Source organism: Lynx rufus, unplaced genomic scaffold (genome assembly GCF_022079265.1).
Source record: "Lynx rufus isolate CCGP_SWC_20201006 ecotype Redwood Valley unplaced genomic scaffold, mLynRuf1.p SCAF_8, whole genome shotgun sequence".
Classification (NCBI taxonomy): Eukaryota; Metazoa; Chordata; class Mammalia; order Carnivora; family Felidae; genus Lynx; species Lynx rufus.
Window position 1 is genome coordinate 52144883 of NW_025814896.1, and position 14540 is coordinate 52159422.

Below are 14540 nucleotides of genomic sequence, written 5' to 3' on the forward strand. Positions count from 1 at the left end.
ATTAAAGATTTAGAAAGTTAAAACAATTTCCACCAAAGAACTTTGTATTTTCTTCTTCCCAAAAAAGTTGTTTCTTTGTTTTTATAACATTCTATAAACAGGATATGAAAATTTTCCTGGAAATCCTCCTCTCTGAGAGTCTATCAAAGCGAAGTAAAGAACAAAATGCCAGAAAAATTTATAGATTCAATTACACCGATTTTAGTATTCTTTCAAATCACTTTTAGTCAATTTAAGTCTACATTTACCACACATCTACCTTAAACAGGGAACTACACTAGATTTAGTTTTTTAGAAATCTGAAAAGACAAACAAAAGCAAATAAATAAAAAAGTAACATTAAGCAGACAGCAATCTACAAAATCAGAATGAGATTAGAGTTACATTATTCTGAATGAGTAATTTTAACCTGTTTTCTTCAAATGGAAACTTTAGATAACTTCAGTCATCATTAAGTACCGAGTAGAAATAAAACTGAGTTAATACAACATGGAAGGCTGTATAAGAGGAAAAAGGTCAGAGTGGGGGTATGAAATATTTCCATTTAAAACCACAAAAAATATTTCTGAACATATGTGCTGCCTGGCAGAGGGCAGTGGCAGGCCAGGGCAGTGGCAGACAGGGGCAAGTCCTATTTGTAGAGGAAATCGTAGTTCCAGGAGGTAGAGAAGGTAGATCTTACGCCCAGAGACTTCAGGAAAGATGTGCAGGTTGGTGCTATACCCTCTGTGCAATCTCCTTCCACCCACCTGGATGGAACCCTGAGGGCGTGGGCCAGCATGATGACAAGAATGTGGTTACTATCCTCATATGTGGCCTCTACCTCCTGGTGGCAGAATTCCTTTACAGTGCACCCACCTTCAATGAAGTGCTCATACTACAGGAAGCCTGAGGTGAACAGTTGCAGGTAGACTAACAGAAAGTCCAAGGTCCTCTGGTTATTGAAGGAGGGCAGCAAATTGGCTACTTAGGTCTGCTTCTCCATCTGCTCAGTTAGGTCTATAAACATGGTTTGGAAATCTTCAACTGTGAACAGTGAAGTCCTGGGAAACCAGGTCTTCTTTGATCTTGGCAGATACGGGCTTGAACTGCTATAACTCCCTGCTGACATCCAGCAGCATTTCCACGTGGAGAATTCAAAACCTCGATAGAAGCTGTTCATATAAGGGCATCTGGGTAGCTCAGCAGTTAAGTATCCCACTTCAGCGTTAAGTCATGATCTCCCAGTTTGTGGGTTTGAGCCCTATATTTGGCTCTCTGCTGGCAGCACGGAGCCCACTTTGGAGGCTCTATCTCCCTCTCTCTCTCTGTCCCTCCCCTCTCTCAGAAATAAATAAACATTTAAGAAGAAGGAGGAGGAGGAGGAGGAGGAGGAGCAGCAGCAGCAGCAGCAGCTGCTCACATAAAGCCTGGTCTTGCAGATGTATGAGAACTTTTGGTGGAGGTGCTCAATCTTCCAGTGATAGATGTCATCCAGCATATTCCCTGCATAGGATGGTGAGTTCTAGTAGCTCCAAGAAGAGAAGGTTCTGTATAGCAACCTTTTGCTGAATTTGGTCCTGAGTCATGATGTCTTCATCATAAGCCAGACAGTTAACACCTTCAGAGTCACACTGCCCAATGGTGGCTCCTGATTTTACTACTCAGATTCCACAAAAATCTTTAAACAGTGCTGTGTTCCCACTTTATGAAAATAAGTAGAGGATTTATAAAAATTATTAAAAGCCCACATTGAGATATCACTACTCACCCACCGAAAAGGTCAAAATGAAAAAGACTGAAAACAAATGTTGGCAAGGTTGTGGAGCAATCACAAAATTCATAGGAGTATAAAATGGTACAACAGCTTTGGAAAACTGGCAGTTTCATGAAAAGTCAAATATCTATGACCCATAAATTCTGGCCTTAGTTGTATTTCCAAGATGAATGAAAACACATGTCCGCTAAAAGCCTTGTACACAAATATTCTTAACAGCTTTATTCATAATAGACAAAAAATAGAAATAGCCCAGGTGTCTATCAACAGAAGAATAAACAAATTCTGTGATACAGCCATACAATGGAATACTACTGACCAACTACAGAGGAACAAACTATTGATACACCCAATGTTATAATGAGTAAAATAAGCCTTACCCAAATGAATGCATACTATACAATCTCATTGACCTAAGTTCTAAAATAGGTAAAATGAATTCATGGTGATAGAATGCAGATTAACAGCTACTTCTTACAAGGAAGAGCTGAGAAAGGACAAGGGAACTTTCTAGAGTGATGGAAATATTCTCTATCTAGTTGTAGGTTACAGGAGTATAGGCATTCTTCAATACTGACCAAACTATATACTTAACAATATACATTATGTTACTGTAATTTATGCCTCAATGTAAAAAAATCCTTAGGAAAAAATAAATAAATTAGAGCTCATTCAGGTGTGGACTGCAGTCTTGACAGAAAACATTGAAAGCTTATGGGTTCTTGAAACACAATGAATAATAAAGCTCTTATTAAGCTTAAGGTCCTGTGATCTGTCAATGTTACTAGGCCTGAAACACTACTGAAATATGTTGTTTTGCTTTTGTAAATAGAAGCGTATTAGAAACATTATACGGCTATTTCTCTGTAAATGAATTATTATGGTGAATCTTTCCTATCAAAAAGGACAGGGAAAAAAAGGTTCAAGAACAAAGAGAAAAAATGTCTTTGCCTTCTATTGGAGAAATTTTCTTTTTTTTTTTTTTTTTAAAGGTGATTTTTTTTTTTATTTTTTTTTTCAACGTTTATTTATTTTTGGGACAGAGAGAGACAGAGCATGAACGGAGGAGGGGCAGAGAGAGAGGGAGACACAGAACCAGAAACAGGCTCCAGGCTCTGAGCCATCAGCCCAGAGCCTGACGCGGGGCTCGAACTCCCGGACCGCGAGATCGTGACCTGGCTGAAGTCGGACGCTTAACCGACTACGCCACCCAGGCGCCCCATATTGGAGAAATTTTCAATCACATCATACCTTGTGAGTTTTTGAGACTGGTACTTTTTCTTGTCTTAAACTTTTCATTTCGTTAGCAGCATGGGAATTTCCTTTCAGTCTCTGTATTGTCATAAACTCATATTTCCTCTGCAACAGTGCATATCCATGAATTAAAACACAATTGTATTAAATGTGAGAAAACCCAAAGGCAATCATTTAAAATTCACTTGTGCAGGCAGCTTACCTGTAAATTATCTAAACGAGCTTGAACTCTCTTAGCCTGAATCTCCATCTTCTTGTTTTCTTCACTTACTTCATTTAACTACAGTGAGAAAATATTAAATATTTCAATATAAAACTTACGCTGATTTCATACTAAAGATTTCCAAAATAATCTACTATCTTATCTAGTCTGCCTACCAAACAATGTAACAAAACAGAGGTAGCATTCATGATTAAAGAAAATCACAGCTGAGGGTAACTAGACTTATCTTGGAAATAATTTTGAAATGTATAAAAATATTGAATCACTATGATATACACCTGAAATTAACAGGATATTGTATGTCAATTATACTTCAATAAAATCATATAAAATTTTTAATTAAAACAAAACACACCTAAAAATCATCATTAGTCCTCAAAATACTAACAGTATCTAAGTTTACTGCATTCTATAAAAATCTGTTAAGTCTCCTGATATCTTACAAGTATATGTTTTAATGGGAAAGATCTTTTAATTGAACTATTTATTAAACTATAATGTATGTATAGAAAAGTGTACAAATCATTAAAGCATGCAGTGTAATAAACTACTGAAATAGAATTAGTATATACATTTGGGAAGAACTGTCATGCTTAAAAATATTGACTCTTCCCACCTAAGAGCATAACATAAACTTAAATTTATTTAGGTCTTCTTTATTTTATCTTAAAAATGTTTTGTACCTTTCAGTATATATATTATAGACATCTTTGTTTAGATTTAACCAGGATAGCTAATATTTTTTGATGTTATTATCTGTATCTTTCAATAAATAACATTTATTATCTGATTTTTGGTATATAAAAATACACCTGGTTTTTGTTTTTTTTTATTTTTTATTTCTACTATTTTTTTTCAACATATGAAATTTATTGTCAAATTGGTTTCCATACAACACCCAGTGCTCATCCCAAAAGGTGCCCCCCTCAATACCCATCACCCACCCTCCCCTCCCTCACACCCCCCATCAACCCTCAGTTTGTTCTTAGTTTTTAAGAGTCTTTTATGCTTTGGCTCTCTCCCACTCTAACCTCTTTTTTTTTTTTTTCCTTCCCCTCCCCCATGGGTTTCTGTTAAGTTTCTCAAGATCCACATAAGAGCGAAACCATATGGTATCTGTCTTTCTCTGTATGGCTTATTTCACTTAGCATAACACTCTCCAGTTCCATCCACGTTACTACAAAAGGCCATATTTCATTCTTTCTCATTGCCACGTAGTATTCCATTGTGTATATAAACCACAATTTCTTTATCCATTCATCAGTTGATGGACATTTAGGCTCTTTCCATAATTTGGCTATTGTTGAGAGTGCTGCTATAAACACTGGGGTACAAGTGCCCCTATGCATCAGTACTCCTGTATCCCTTGGGTAAATTCCTAGCAGTGCTATTGCTGGGTCATAGGGTAGGTCTATTTTTAATTTTCTGAGGAACCTCCACACTGCTTTCCAGAGCGGCTTCACCAATTTGCATTCCCACCAACAGTGCAAGAGGGTTCCCATTTCTCCACATCCTCTCCAGCATCTATAGTCTCCTGATTTGTTCATTTTGGCCTCTCTGACTGGCGTGAGGTGATATCTGAGTGTGGTTTTGATTTGTATTTCCCTGATAAGGAGCGACGTTGAGCATCTTTTCATGTGCCTGTTGGCCATCTGGATGTCTTCTTTGAGAAGTGTCTATTCATGTTTTCTGCCCATTTCTACACTGGATTATTTGTTTTTCGGGTGTGGAGTTGGGTGAGCTCTTTATAGATTTTAGATACTAGCCCTTTGTCCGATAAGTCATTTGCAAATATCTTTTCCCATTCCGTTGGTTGCCTTTTAGTTTTGTTTCCTTTGCTGTGCAGAAGCTTTTTATCTTCATAAGGTCCCAGGAATTCATTGTTGCTTTTAATTCCCTTGCCTTTGGGGATGTGTCAAGTAAGAGATTGCTATGGCTGAGGTCAGAGAGGTCTTTTCCTGCTTTCTCCTCTAGGGTTTTGATGGTTTCCTGTCTCACATTCAGGTCCTTTATCCATTTTGAGTTTATTTTTGTGAATGGTGTGAGAAAGTGGTCTAGTTTCAACCTTCTGCATGTTGCTGTCCAGTTCTCCCAGCACCATTTGTTAAAGAGACTGTCTTTTTTCCTTTGGATGTTCTTTCCTGCTTTGTCAAAGATTAGTTGGCCATGCTTTTGTGGGTCTAGTTCTGGGGTTTCTATTCTATTCCATTGGTCTATGTGTCTGTTTTTGTGCCAATACCATGCTGTCTTGATGATGACAGCTTTGTAGTAGAGGCTAAAGTCTGGGATTGTGATGCCTCCTGCTTTGGTCTTCTTCTTCAAAATTACTTTGGCTATTCGGGGCCTTTTGTGGTTCCATATGAATTTTAGGATTGCTTGTTCTAGTTTCGAGAAGAATGCTGGTGCAATTTTGATTGGGATTGCATTGAATGTGTAGATACCTTTGGGTAGTATTGACATTTTGAAAATATTTATTCTTCCAATCCATGAGCAGGGAATGTCTTTCCATTTCTTTAAATCTTCTCCAATTACCTTCATAAGCTTTCTATAGTTTTCAGCATACAGATCCTTTACATCTTTGGTTAGATTTATTCCTAGGTATTTTATGCTTCTTGGTGCAATTGTGAATGGGATCAGTTTCTTTGTCTTTCTGTTGCTTCATTGTTAGTGTATAAGAATGCAACTGATTTCTGTACATTGATTTTGTATCCTGCAACTTTGCTGAATTCATGTATCAGTTCTAGCAGACTTCTGGTGGAGTCTATCGGATTTTCCATGTATAATATCATGTCATCTGCAAAAAGAGAAAGCTTGACTTCATCTTTGCCAATTTTGATGCCTTTGATTTCCTTTTGTTGTCTGATTGCTGATGCTAGCACTTCCAACACTATGTTAAACAACAGCGGTGAGAGTGGGCATCCCTGTCGTGTTCCTGATCTCAGGGAAAAAGCTCTCAGTTTTTCCCCATTGAGGATGATGTTAGCTGTGGGCTTTTCATAAATGGCTTTTATGATGTTTAAGTATGTTTCTTCTATCCTGACTTTCTCAAGGGTTTTTATTAAGAAGGTTGCTGAATTTGTCAAATGCCTTTTCTGCATCGACAGGATCATATTGTTCTTTTATTAATGTGATGTATCATGTTGATTGATTTGCAAATGTTGAACCAGCCCTGCATCCCAGGAATGAATCCCACTTGATCATGGTGAATAATTCTTTTTATATGCCGTTGAATTCGATTTGCTAGTATCTTATTGAGAATTTTTGCATCCATATTCATCAGGGATATTGGCCTGTAGTTCTCTTTTTTTACTGGGTCTCTGTCTGGTTTAGGATTCAAAGTAATACTGGCTTCATAGAATGAGTCTGGAAGTTTTCCTTCCCTTTCTATTTTTTGGAATAGCTTGAGAAGGATAGGTATTATCTCTGCTTTAAACGTCTGGTAAAACTCCCCTGGGAAGCCATCTGGTCCTGGACTCTTATTTGTTGGGAGATTTTTGATGACCGATTCAATTTCTTCACTGGCTATGGGTCTGTTCAAGCTTTCTCTTTCCTCCTGATTGACTTTTGGAAGAGTGTGGGTGTTTAGGAATTTGTCCATTTCTTCCAGGTTGTCCAGTTTGTTGGCATATAATTTTTCATAGTATTCCCTGATAATTGCTTGTATCTCTGAGGGATTGGTTGTAATAATTCCATTTTCATTCATGATTTTATCTATTTGGGTCATCTCCCTTTTCTTTTTGAGAAGCCTGGCTAGAGGTTTGTCAGTTTTGTTTATTTTTTCAAAAAACCAACTCTTGGTTTCGTTGATCTGCTCTACTGTTTTTTTAGATTCTATATTGTTTATTTCTGCTCTGATCTTTATTATTTCTCTTCTTCTGCTGGGTTTAGGCTGCCTTTGCTGTTCTGCTTCTATTTCCTTTAGGTGTGCTGTTAGATTTTGTATTTGGGATGTTTCTTGTTTCTTGAGATAGGCCTGGATTGTGATATATTTTCCTCTCAGGACTGCCTTTGCTGCATCCCAAAGCGTCTGGATTGTTGTATTTTCATTTTCGTTTGTTTCCATATATTTTTTAATTTCTTCTCTAATTGCCTGGTTGACCCACTCATTCTTTAGTAGGGTGTTCTTTAACCTCCATGCTTTTGGAGGTTTTCCAGACTTTTTCCTGGGGTTGATTTCAAGCTTCATAGCATTGTGGTCTGAAAGTATGCATGGTAAAATTTAAATTCTTGTAAACTTATGAAGGGCTGTTTTGTGACCCAGTATGTGATCTATCTTGGAGAATGTATCATGTGCACTCGAGAAGAAAGTATATTCTGTTGTTTTGGGATGCAGAGTTCTAAATATATCTGTCAAGTCCATCTGATCCAATGTATCATTCAGGGCCCTTGTTTCTTTATTGACCGTGTGTCTAGATGATCTATCCATTTCTGTAAGTGGAGTGTTAAAGTCCCCTGCAATTACCACATTCTTGTCAATAAGGTTGCTTATGTTTGTGAGTAATTGTTTTATATATTTGGGGGCTCTGGTATTCGGCGCATAGACATTTATAATTGTTAGGTCTTCCTGATGGATAGACCCTGTAATTATTATATAATGCCCTTCTTCATCTCTTGTTACAGCCTTTAATTTAAAGTCTAGTTTGTCTGATATAAGAATGGCTATTCCAGCTTTCTTTTGGCTTCCAGTAGCATGATAAATAGTTCTCCATCGCCTCACTCTCAATCTAAAGGTGTCCTCAGATCTAAAATGAGTCTCTTGTAGACAGCAAATAGATAGATGGGTCTTGTTATTTTATCCATTCTGATACCCTATGTCTTTTGGTTGGCGCATTTAATCCATTTACATTCAGTGTTATTATAGAAAGATATGGGTTTAGAGTCATTGTGATGTCTGTATGTTTTATGCTTGTAGTGATGTCTCTGGTACTTTGTCTCACAGGATCCCCCTTAGGATCTCTGGTAGGGTTGTTTTAGTGGTGACAAATTCCTTCAGTTTTTGTTTGTTTGGGAAGACCTTTATCTCTCCTTCTATTCTATTTTTTTTTTAATTTTTTTTAACGTTTATTTATTTTTGAGACAGAGAGAGACAGAACATGAACAGGGGAGAGGCAGAGAGAGAGGGAGACACAGAATCGGAAACAGGCTCCAGGCTCTGAGCCATCAGCCCAGAGCCCGACGCGGGGCTTGAACTCACAGACCACGAGATCGTGACCTGAGCTGAAGTCGGACGCTTAACCGACTGCGCCACCGAGGCGCCCCTCTCCTTCTATTCTAAATGACAGACTTGCTGGATAAAGGATTCTCGGCTGCATATTTTTTCTGTTCAGCACACTGAAGATCTCGTGCGAATCCTTTCTGGCCTGCCAAGTCAAAAGAGAAATCAGTCACGAGTCTTATAGGTCTCCCTTTATATGTGAGGGCACGTTTATCCCTTGCTGCTTTCAGAATTTTCTCTTTATCCTTGTAGTTTGCCAGTTTCACTATGATGTTGTGCAGAAGATCGATTCAAGTTATGTCTGAAGGGAATTCTCTGTGCCTCTTGCATTTCAATGCCTTTTTCCTTCCCCAGTTCAGGGAAGTTCTCAGCTATAATTTCTTCAAGTACCCCTTCAGCACCTTTCCCTCTCTCTTCCTCCTCTGGGATACCAATTATGCGTATATTATTTCTTTTTAGTGTATCACTTAGTTCTCTAATTTTACCCTCATACTCCTGGATTTTTTTATCTCTGTTTCTCTCAGCTTCCTCTTTTTCCATAACTTTATCTTCTAGTTCACCTATTCTCTCCTCTGCCTCTTCCATCTGAGCCGTGGTGGTTTGCATTTTGTTTTGCATTTCGTTTAAAGCGCTTTTCAGCTCCTCGTGACTGTTCCTTAGTCCCTTGATCTCTGTAGCAATAGATTTTCTGCTGTCCTCTATGCTGTTTTCAAGCCCAGCGATTAATTTTGTGACTATTATTCTAAATTCACTTTCTGTTATATTATTTAAATCCTTTTTGATCAGGTCATTAGCTGTTGTTATTTCCTGGAGATTCTTCTGAGGGGAATTCTTCTGCTTGGTCATTTTGGATAGTCCCTGGTGTGGTGAGGACCTGCAGGGCACTTCCCCTGTGCTGTGGTGTATAACTGGAGTTGGTGGGTGGGGCCGCAGTCCGACCTGATGTCTGCCCCCAGCCCACTGCTGTGGCCACAGTCAGACTGGTGTGCCTTCTTTTCCCCTCTCCTAGGGGCGGGATTCACTGTGGGGTGGTATGGCCCATCTGGGCTACTTGCACACTGCCAGGCTTGTGATGCTGGGGATCTGGCGTATTAGCTGGGGTGGGTAGGCAAGGTGCACGGGGGCAGGAGGGGCAGGCTTAGCTCGCTTCTCCTTAGGTGATCCACTTCAGGAGGGTCCCTGTGGTAGCGGGAGGGAGTCAGATCTGCTGCCGGAGGTTTGGCTCCACAGAAGCACAGACTTGGGTGTTTGCTGGGAGCGAGCAAGTTCCCTGGCAGGAACTGGTTCCCTTTGGGATTTTGGCTGGGGGATGGGCGAGGGAGATGGCGCTGGCGAGCGCCTTTGTTCCCCACCAAACTGAGCTCTGTGGTCCGGGGGCTCAGCAGCTCTCCCTCCCTTTGTCCTCCAGCCTTCCCGCTTTCCGAGCAGAGCTGCTAACTTATGACCTCCAGAGGCTAAGTCGCGCTTGCTGTCAGAACACAGTCCGTCCGGCCCCTCCGCTTTTGCCAGCCAGACTCGGGGGCTCTGCTTGGCCCCGGCTCCCTCCCGCCAGTCCGTGGAGCGCGCACCGCCTCGCTGCCCTTCCTACCCTCTTCCGTGGGCCTCTCGTCTACGCTTGGCTCCGGAGACTCCGTTCTGCTCTACACCTGGTTTTTGAATATTGAACTTATATCCAAAGATTCTCCTAAATTTATTTAATTCTACTAACTTGTCTGTATACTTGTCTGTATACTTATCTTAATTCTACTTACTTGTTTGGATACCTCTGTATATAAGTACATTATCATATCATCAGTAGATAAGTCTTACTTCTTATAATCCTTATTTTTCCAATCCTTATTTTCTACTTTTTTTTTTTTCCCTATTGCACTGACTAGCAATTTCATTATAGTGTTCAATAGAAACAGGAACAGTGAGGACACTTTGTTCTGATTTCAGAGGGAAGACATTTCAATAAAGCATATTAAGTATGATTTTGCTGTTGGATTTTTTTTGTAGATACTTATCAAAATTAAGTTTTCTTTTATTACTATTATCGACATGGTGCTCAATTTTATTATCAGCAGAAATTATGATTTTTCTACTCTTTTTCTACTCTTACTAGATAATGTGTTAATTTTCAAATGATAAATCACCTTTGTATTCCTGTATTAAATCCACTCAGTTGTATTATTTTTATGCATTGCTAGACTCAACCTAACATTTAAAAATTTTACATCTATATTCATGTAACTGGTTTGAATTTTTCTTTTCTTGTAACATTCTTGACATGTTTAGTTTCAAGATTACACTGGCCTATTACAACAAGAAAGGGAGTTTTTCTCTTTTCCTATTTATATTTAAGACATAGGATGTTTCCTCCTTAATAGTCATTAGTTGTACTGTTCCTGGTCTTATTTTTCTCTGATCACTTTTAAAATTTTATCTTTAGTTAATGTTTTTAGCAGTCTTAAAATTAAAGCAGTGTTCTTCTGTATGGTTTTCCTAAATATGTACCCTGCTTAGGCTTAACATAATTTCTTGAATCTGTAGGTTGGTGGGTTTGCTTGTTTGTTTTTTACCGTTTTGGATAGTAAGTGATCATTTCTCCTCCCATATTTTGTTTTTGCCCTATTATTCCTCTTATTTTTTATTTTATTTAATTTTTTAAATTTACATCCAAGTTAGTTAGCATATAGTGCAACAATGATTTACCCATTTAGCCCATCCCCCCCCGACAACCCCTCCAGTAACCCTTTGTTTGTTCTCCATCTTTAAGAGTCTCTTATGTTTTGTCCCCTCCCTATTTTTGTATTATTTTTGCTTCCTTTCTCTTATGTTCATCTGTTCTGTGTCTTAAAGTCCTCATATGAGTGAAGTTATATATTTGTCTTTTTCTGACTAATTTCACTTAGCAAAATACCCTCCAGTTCCACCCACATAGTTACAAACGGCAAGATTTAATTCTTTATGATTGCCAGGTAATACTCCATTGTATATATATACCACTTCTACTTTATCCATTCATCCATTGATGGACATTTGGGCTCTTTCCATACTATGGCTATTGATTATAGTGCTGCTATAAACATTGGGGTGCATGTGCCCCCTCGAAACAGCATACCTCTTCCCCTATGATAAATACCTAATAGTGCAATTGCTGGGTCGTAGGGTAGTTCTATTTTTAGTTTTTTGAGGAACCTCCATACTGTTTTCCAGAGTGGCTGCACCAGTTTGCATTCCCACCAGCAATACAAAGGGGATCATCTTTCTCCACATGCTCTCCAACATCTGTTGTTGCCTGGTTAATGTTAGCCATTCTGACAGGAGTGAGGTAGTATCATCTCATTGTGGTTTTGATTTGTATTTCCCTGATGATGAGTGATGTTGAGCATGTTTTCATGTGTTGGTTGGCCATCTGGATGTCTTCCTTGGAGAAGTATCTATTCATGTGTTTTGCCCATTTCTTCACTGGGTTATTTTTTGGGGGGTATTGAGTTTGATAAGTTCTTTATAAATTTTGGATACTAACCCTTTATCTGATATGTCATTTGCAAATATCTTCTCCCATTCTGTCAGTTGCCTTTTAGCATTGCTTGTGCAGAAGCCTTTTATTTTGATGAGATCCCAATAATTCATTTTTACTTTTGTTTCCCTTGCCTCCCTTGTTTCCCTTGACGTGTTGAGTAAGAAGTTGCTGCAGCCAAGATCAAAGAAGTTTTTGCCTGCTTTCTCCTCAAGGATTTTAATGGCTTCCTGTCTCACATTTAGGTCTTTCATCCATTTTGAGTTTATTTTTGTGGATGGTGTAAGAAAGTGGTCCAGGTTAATTCTTCTGCATGTTGCTGTCCAGTTTCCCCAGCACCACTTGCTGAAGAGACGGTTTTTATTCCATTGGATATTCTTTCCTGCTTTGTCAAAGATTAGTTGGCCATACGTTTTTGGATCCATTTTTGGGTTCTCTATTCTGTTCCATTGATCTGAGTGTCTGTTTTTGTGCCAGTACCATACGGTCTTAGTGATTACAGCCTTGTAATACAGCTTGAAGTCCAGGATTGTGATGACTCCTGCTTTGGTTTTCTTTTTCGAGATTGCTTTGGCTATTCGGGGTCTTTTCTGGTTCCATTCAAATTTTAGGATTATTTGTTCCAGCTCTGTGAAGAATGGTGTTATTTTGATAGGGATTGCATTGAATATGTAGATTGCTTTGGATAGTGTTGACATTTTAACAATATTTGTTCTTCCTATCCAGGAGCATGGAATATTTTTCCATTTTTTTGTTTATTCTTCAACTTCTTTCATAAGCTTTCTACTGTTTTCAACGTAGAGAGTTCTCACCTCTTTGGTTAGATTTCTTCCTAGGGATTTTATGGTTTTTGGTGCAATTGTAAATGGGATTGATTCCTTGATTTCTCTTTCTGTTGCTTCATTGTTGTTGTGTAGGAATTCAACCGATTTCTATGCATTGATTTTATATCCTGCAACTTTGCTGAATTCATGAATCAGTTCTAGTGGTTTTTTGGTGGAATCTTTTGGGTTTTCCATATAAAGCATCATATCATGTGCGAAGAGTGAAAGTTTGACCTCCTCCTGGCCAATCTGGATGCCTTTTGTGTTGCCTGACTGCTCAAGTTAAGACTTCTAATACTATGTTGAATAACAGTGGTTACGAGTGGACATCCCTATCTTGTTCCTGACCTTAGGAGGAAAGCTCTGTTTTTCTCCATTGAGGATGATATTAGCGTTGGATTTTTCATATGTGGCTTTTATGATCTTGAGGTATGATCCTTCTATCCCTACTTTCTCAGGGTTTTTATCAGAAAGGATGCTGTGTTTTGTCAAATGCTTTCTCTGCATCTATTGAGAGGATCATGTGGTTCTTATCCTTTCTTTTATTGATGTGATGAATCACATTGATTGTTTTCCAGATACTGAACCAGCCCTGCATCCCAGGTATAAATCCCACTTGGTCGTGGTGAATTATTTTTTTCAATGTATTGTTGGATTTGGTTGGCTAATATCTCGTTGAGGATTTTTGCATCCATGTTCATCAGGGAAATTGGTCTGTAGTTCTCCTTTTTAATGGGGTCTTTGGTTTTGGAATCAAAGTCATGCTGGCCTCATAGAAAGAGTTTGGAAGTTTTCCTTCTATTTCTATCTTTTGGAAGAGCTTCAAGAGAATAGGTGTTAACTCTTCTTTAAATGTTTGGTAGAATTCCCCTGGAAACTCACCTGCCCTAGACTCTTGATTTTTGGGAGATATTTGATTACTAATTAAATTTCTTTACTGGTTATGTGTGTGTTCAAATTTTCTACTTCTTCCTGTTTCACTTTTGGTAGTTTATGTTTCTAGGAATTTGTCCATTTCTTCCAGATTGCCCATTTTATTGGCATACAGCTGCTCATAATATTCTATTATTGCTTTTATTTCTTCTGTGTTGCTTGTGATCTCTTTCATTCTTGATTTGGGTCCTTTCCTTTTTCTTTTTGATCAAACTGGCTAGTAATTTATCAAGCCCTATTATCTCTTTTTGAATTCCATGTTAAAACTTTTAACAAATGTTTCTTATTCTTTCTCCAATGTTTTCATTTCAAGATTTTTTAGGAAATGATCCTCCAGTTCATTAATCCTGTCTTTTGCTGTGACTTATCTACTGTTAAATCCTTTCACTGGAGTTTTGAAATTCAATTAGTGCATTTTTTAGTTTTAGAATTTCAATTTAATTTCTTTTTACATATGCTGCTTCTCTAATGAAGTTCTCAATCTTTTTTTCCTAGTTATTTGAACATATTAATCACTTTCTGAACTTTAAAAAGAACTTTTTTTTATGTTTATTTATTTTTCAGGGAGAGAGAGAGAGACAGAATGAGAGTGGGTAAGGGGCAGAGAGAAAGGGAGACACAGAATCCTAAGCAGGCTCCAGGCTCTGAACTGTCAGCACAAAGCCCGACGCAGGGCTTGAACTCACAAACCCTGAGATCATGACCTGAGCCGCAGTCAGACGCTTAACCAACTGAGCCACCCAGGCATCCCTATCAGTTTTTTAATTGTAATCATCATTTTAAAGTCATGGTTAGTAGCTCCAATATCTGGATCACTCGCAGGTATATTC

The 14540-nt window shown here is 38.4% G+C and overlaps 1 protein-coding gene and 1 pseudogene across 2 annotated transcripts in view; both read right to left on the reverse strand.

The window, feature by feature from the left end:
• CCDC138 (coiled-coil domain containing 138) overlaps positions 1–14540 on the reverse strand; it is a 141860-nt gene that overhangs the window by 95235 nt on the left and 32085 nt on the right. For both annotated transcript variants that reach the window (XM_047069863.1, XM_047069862.1), the window contains 2 exons: positions 3213–3290; positions 3008–3115 (listed from right to left, as the gene is read on the reverse strand). In XM_047069863.1, coding sequence (XP_046925819.1) covers positions 3008–3115; positions 3213–3290 — 186 coding nt within the window. The remainder of the gene's footprint in view (positions 1–3007; positions 3116–3212; positions 3291–14540) is intronic.
• On the reverse strand, positions 632–1823 carry LOC124503192 (ubiquitin thioesterase OTUB1-like; annotated as a pseudogene).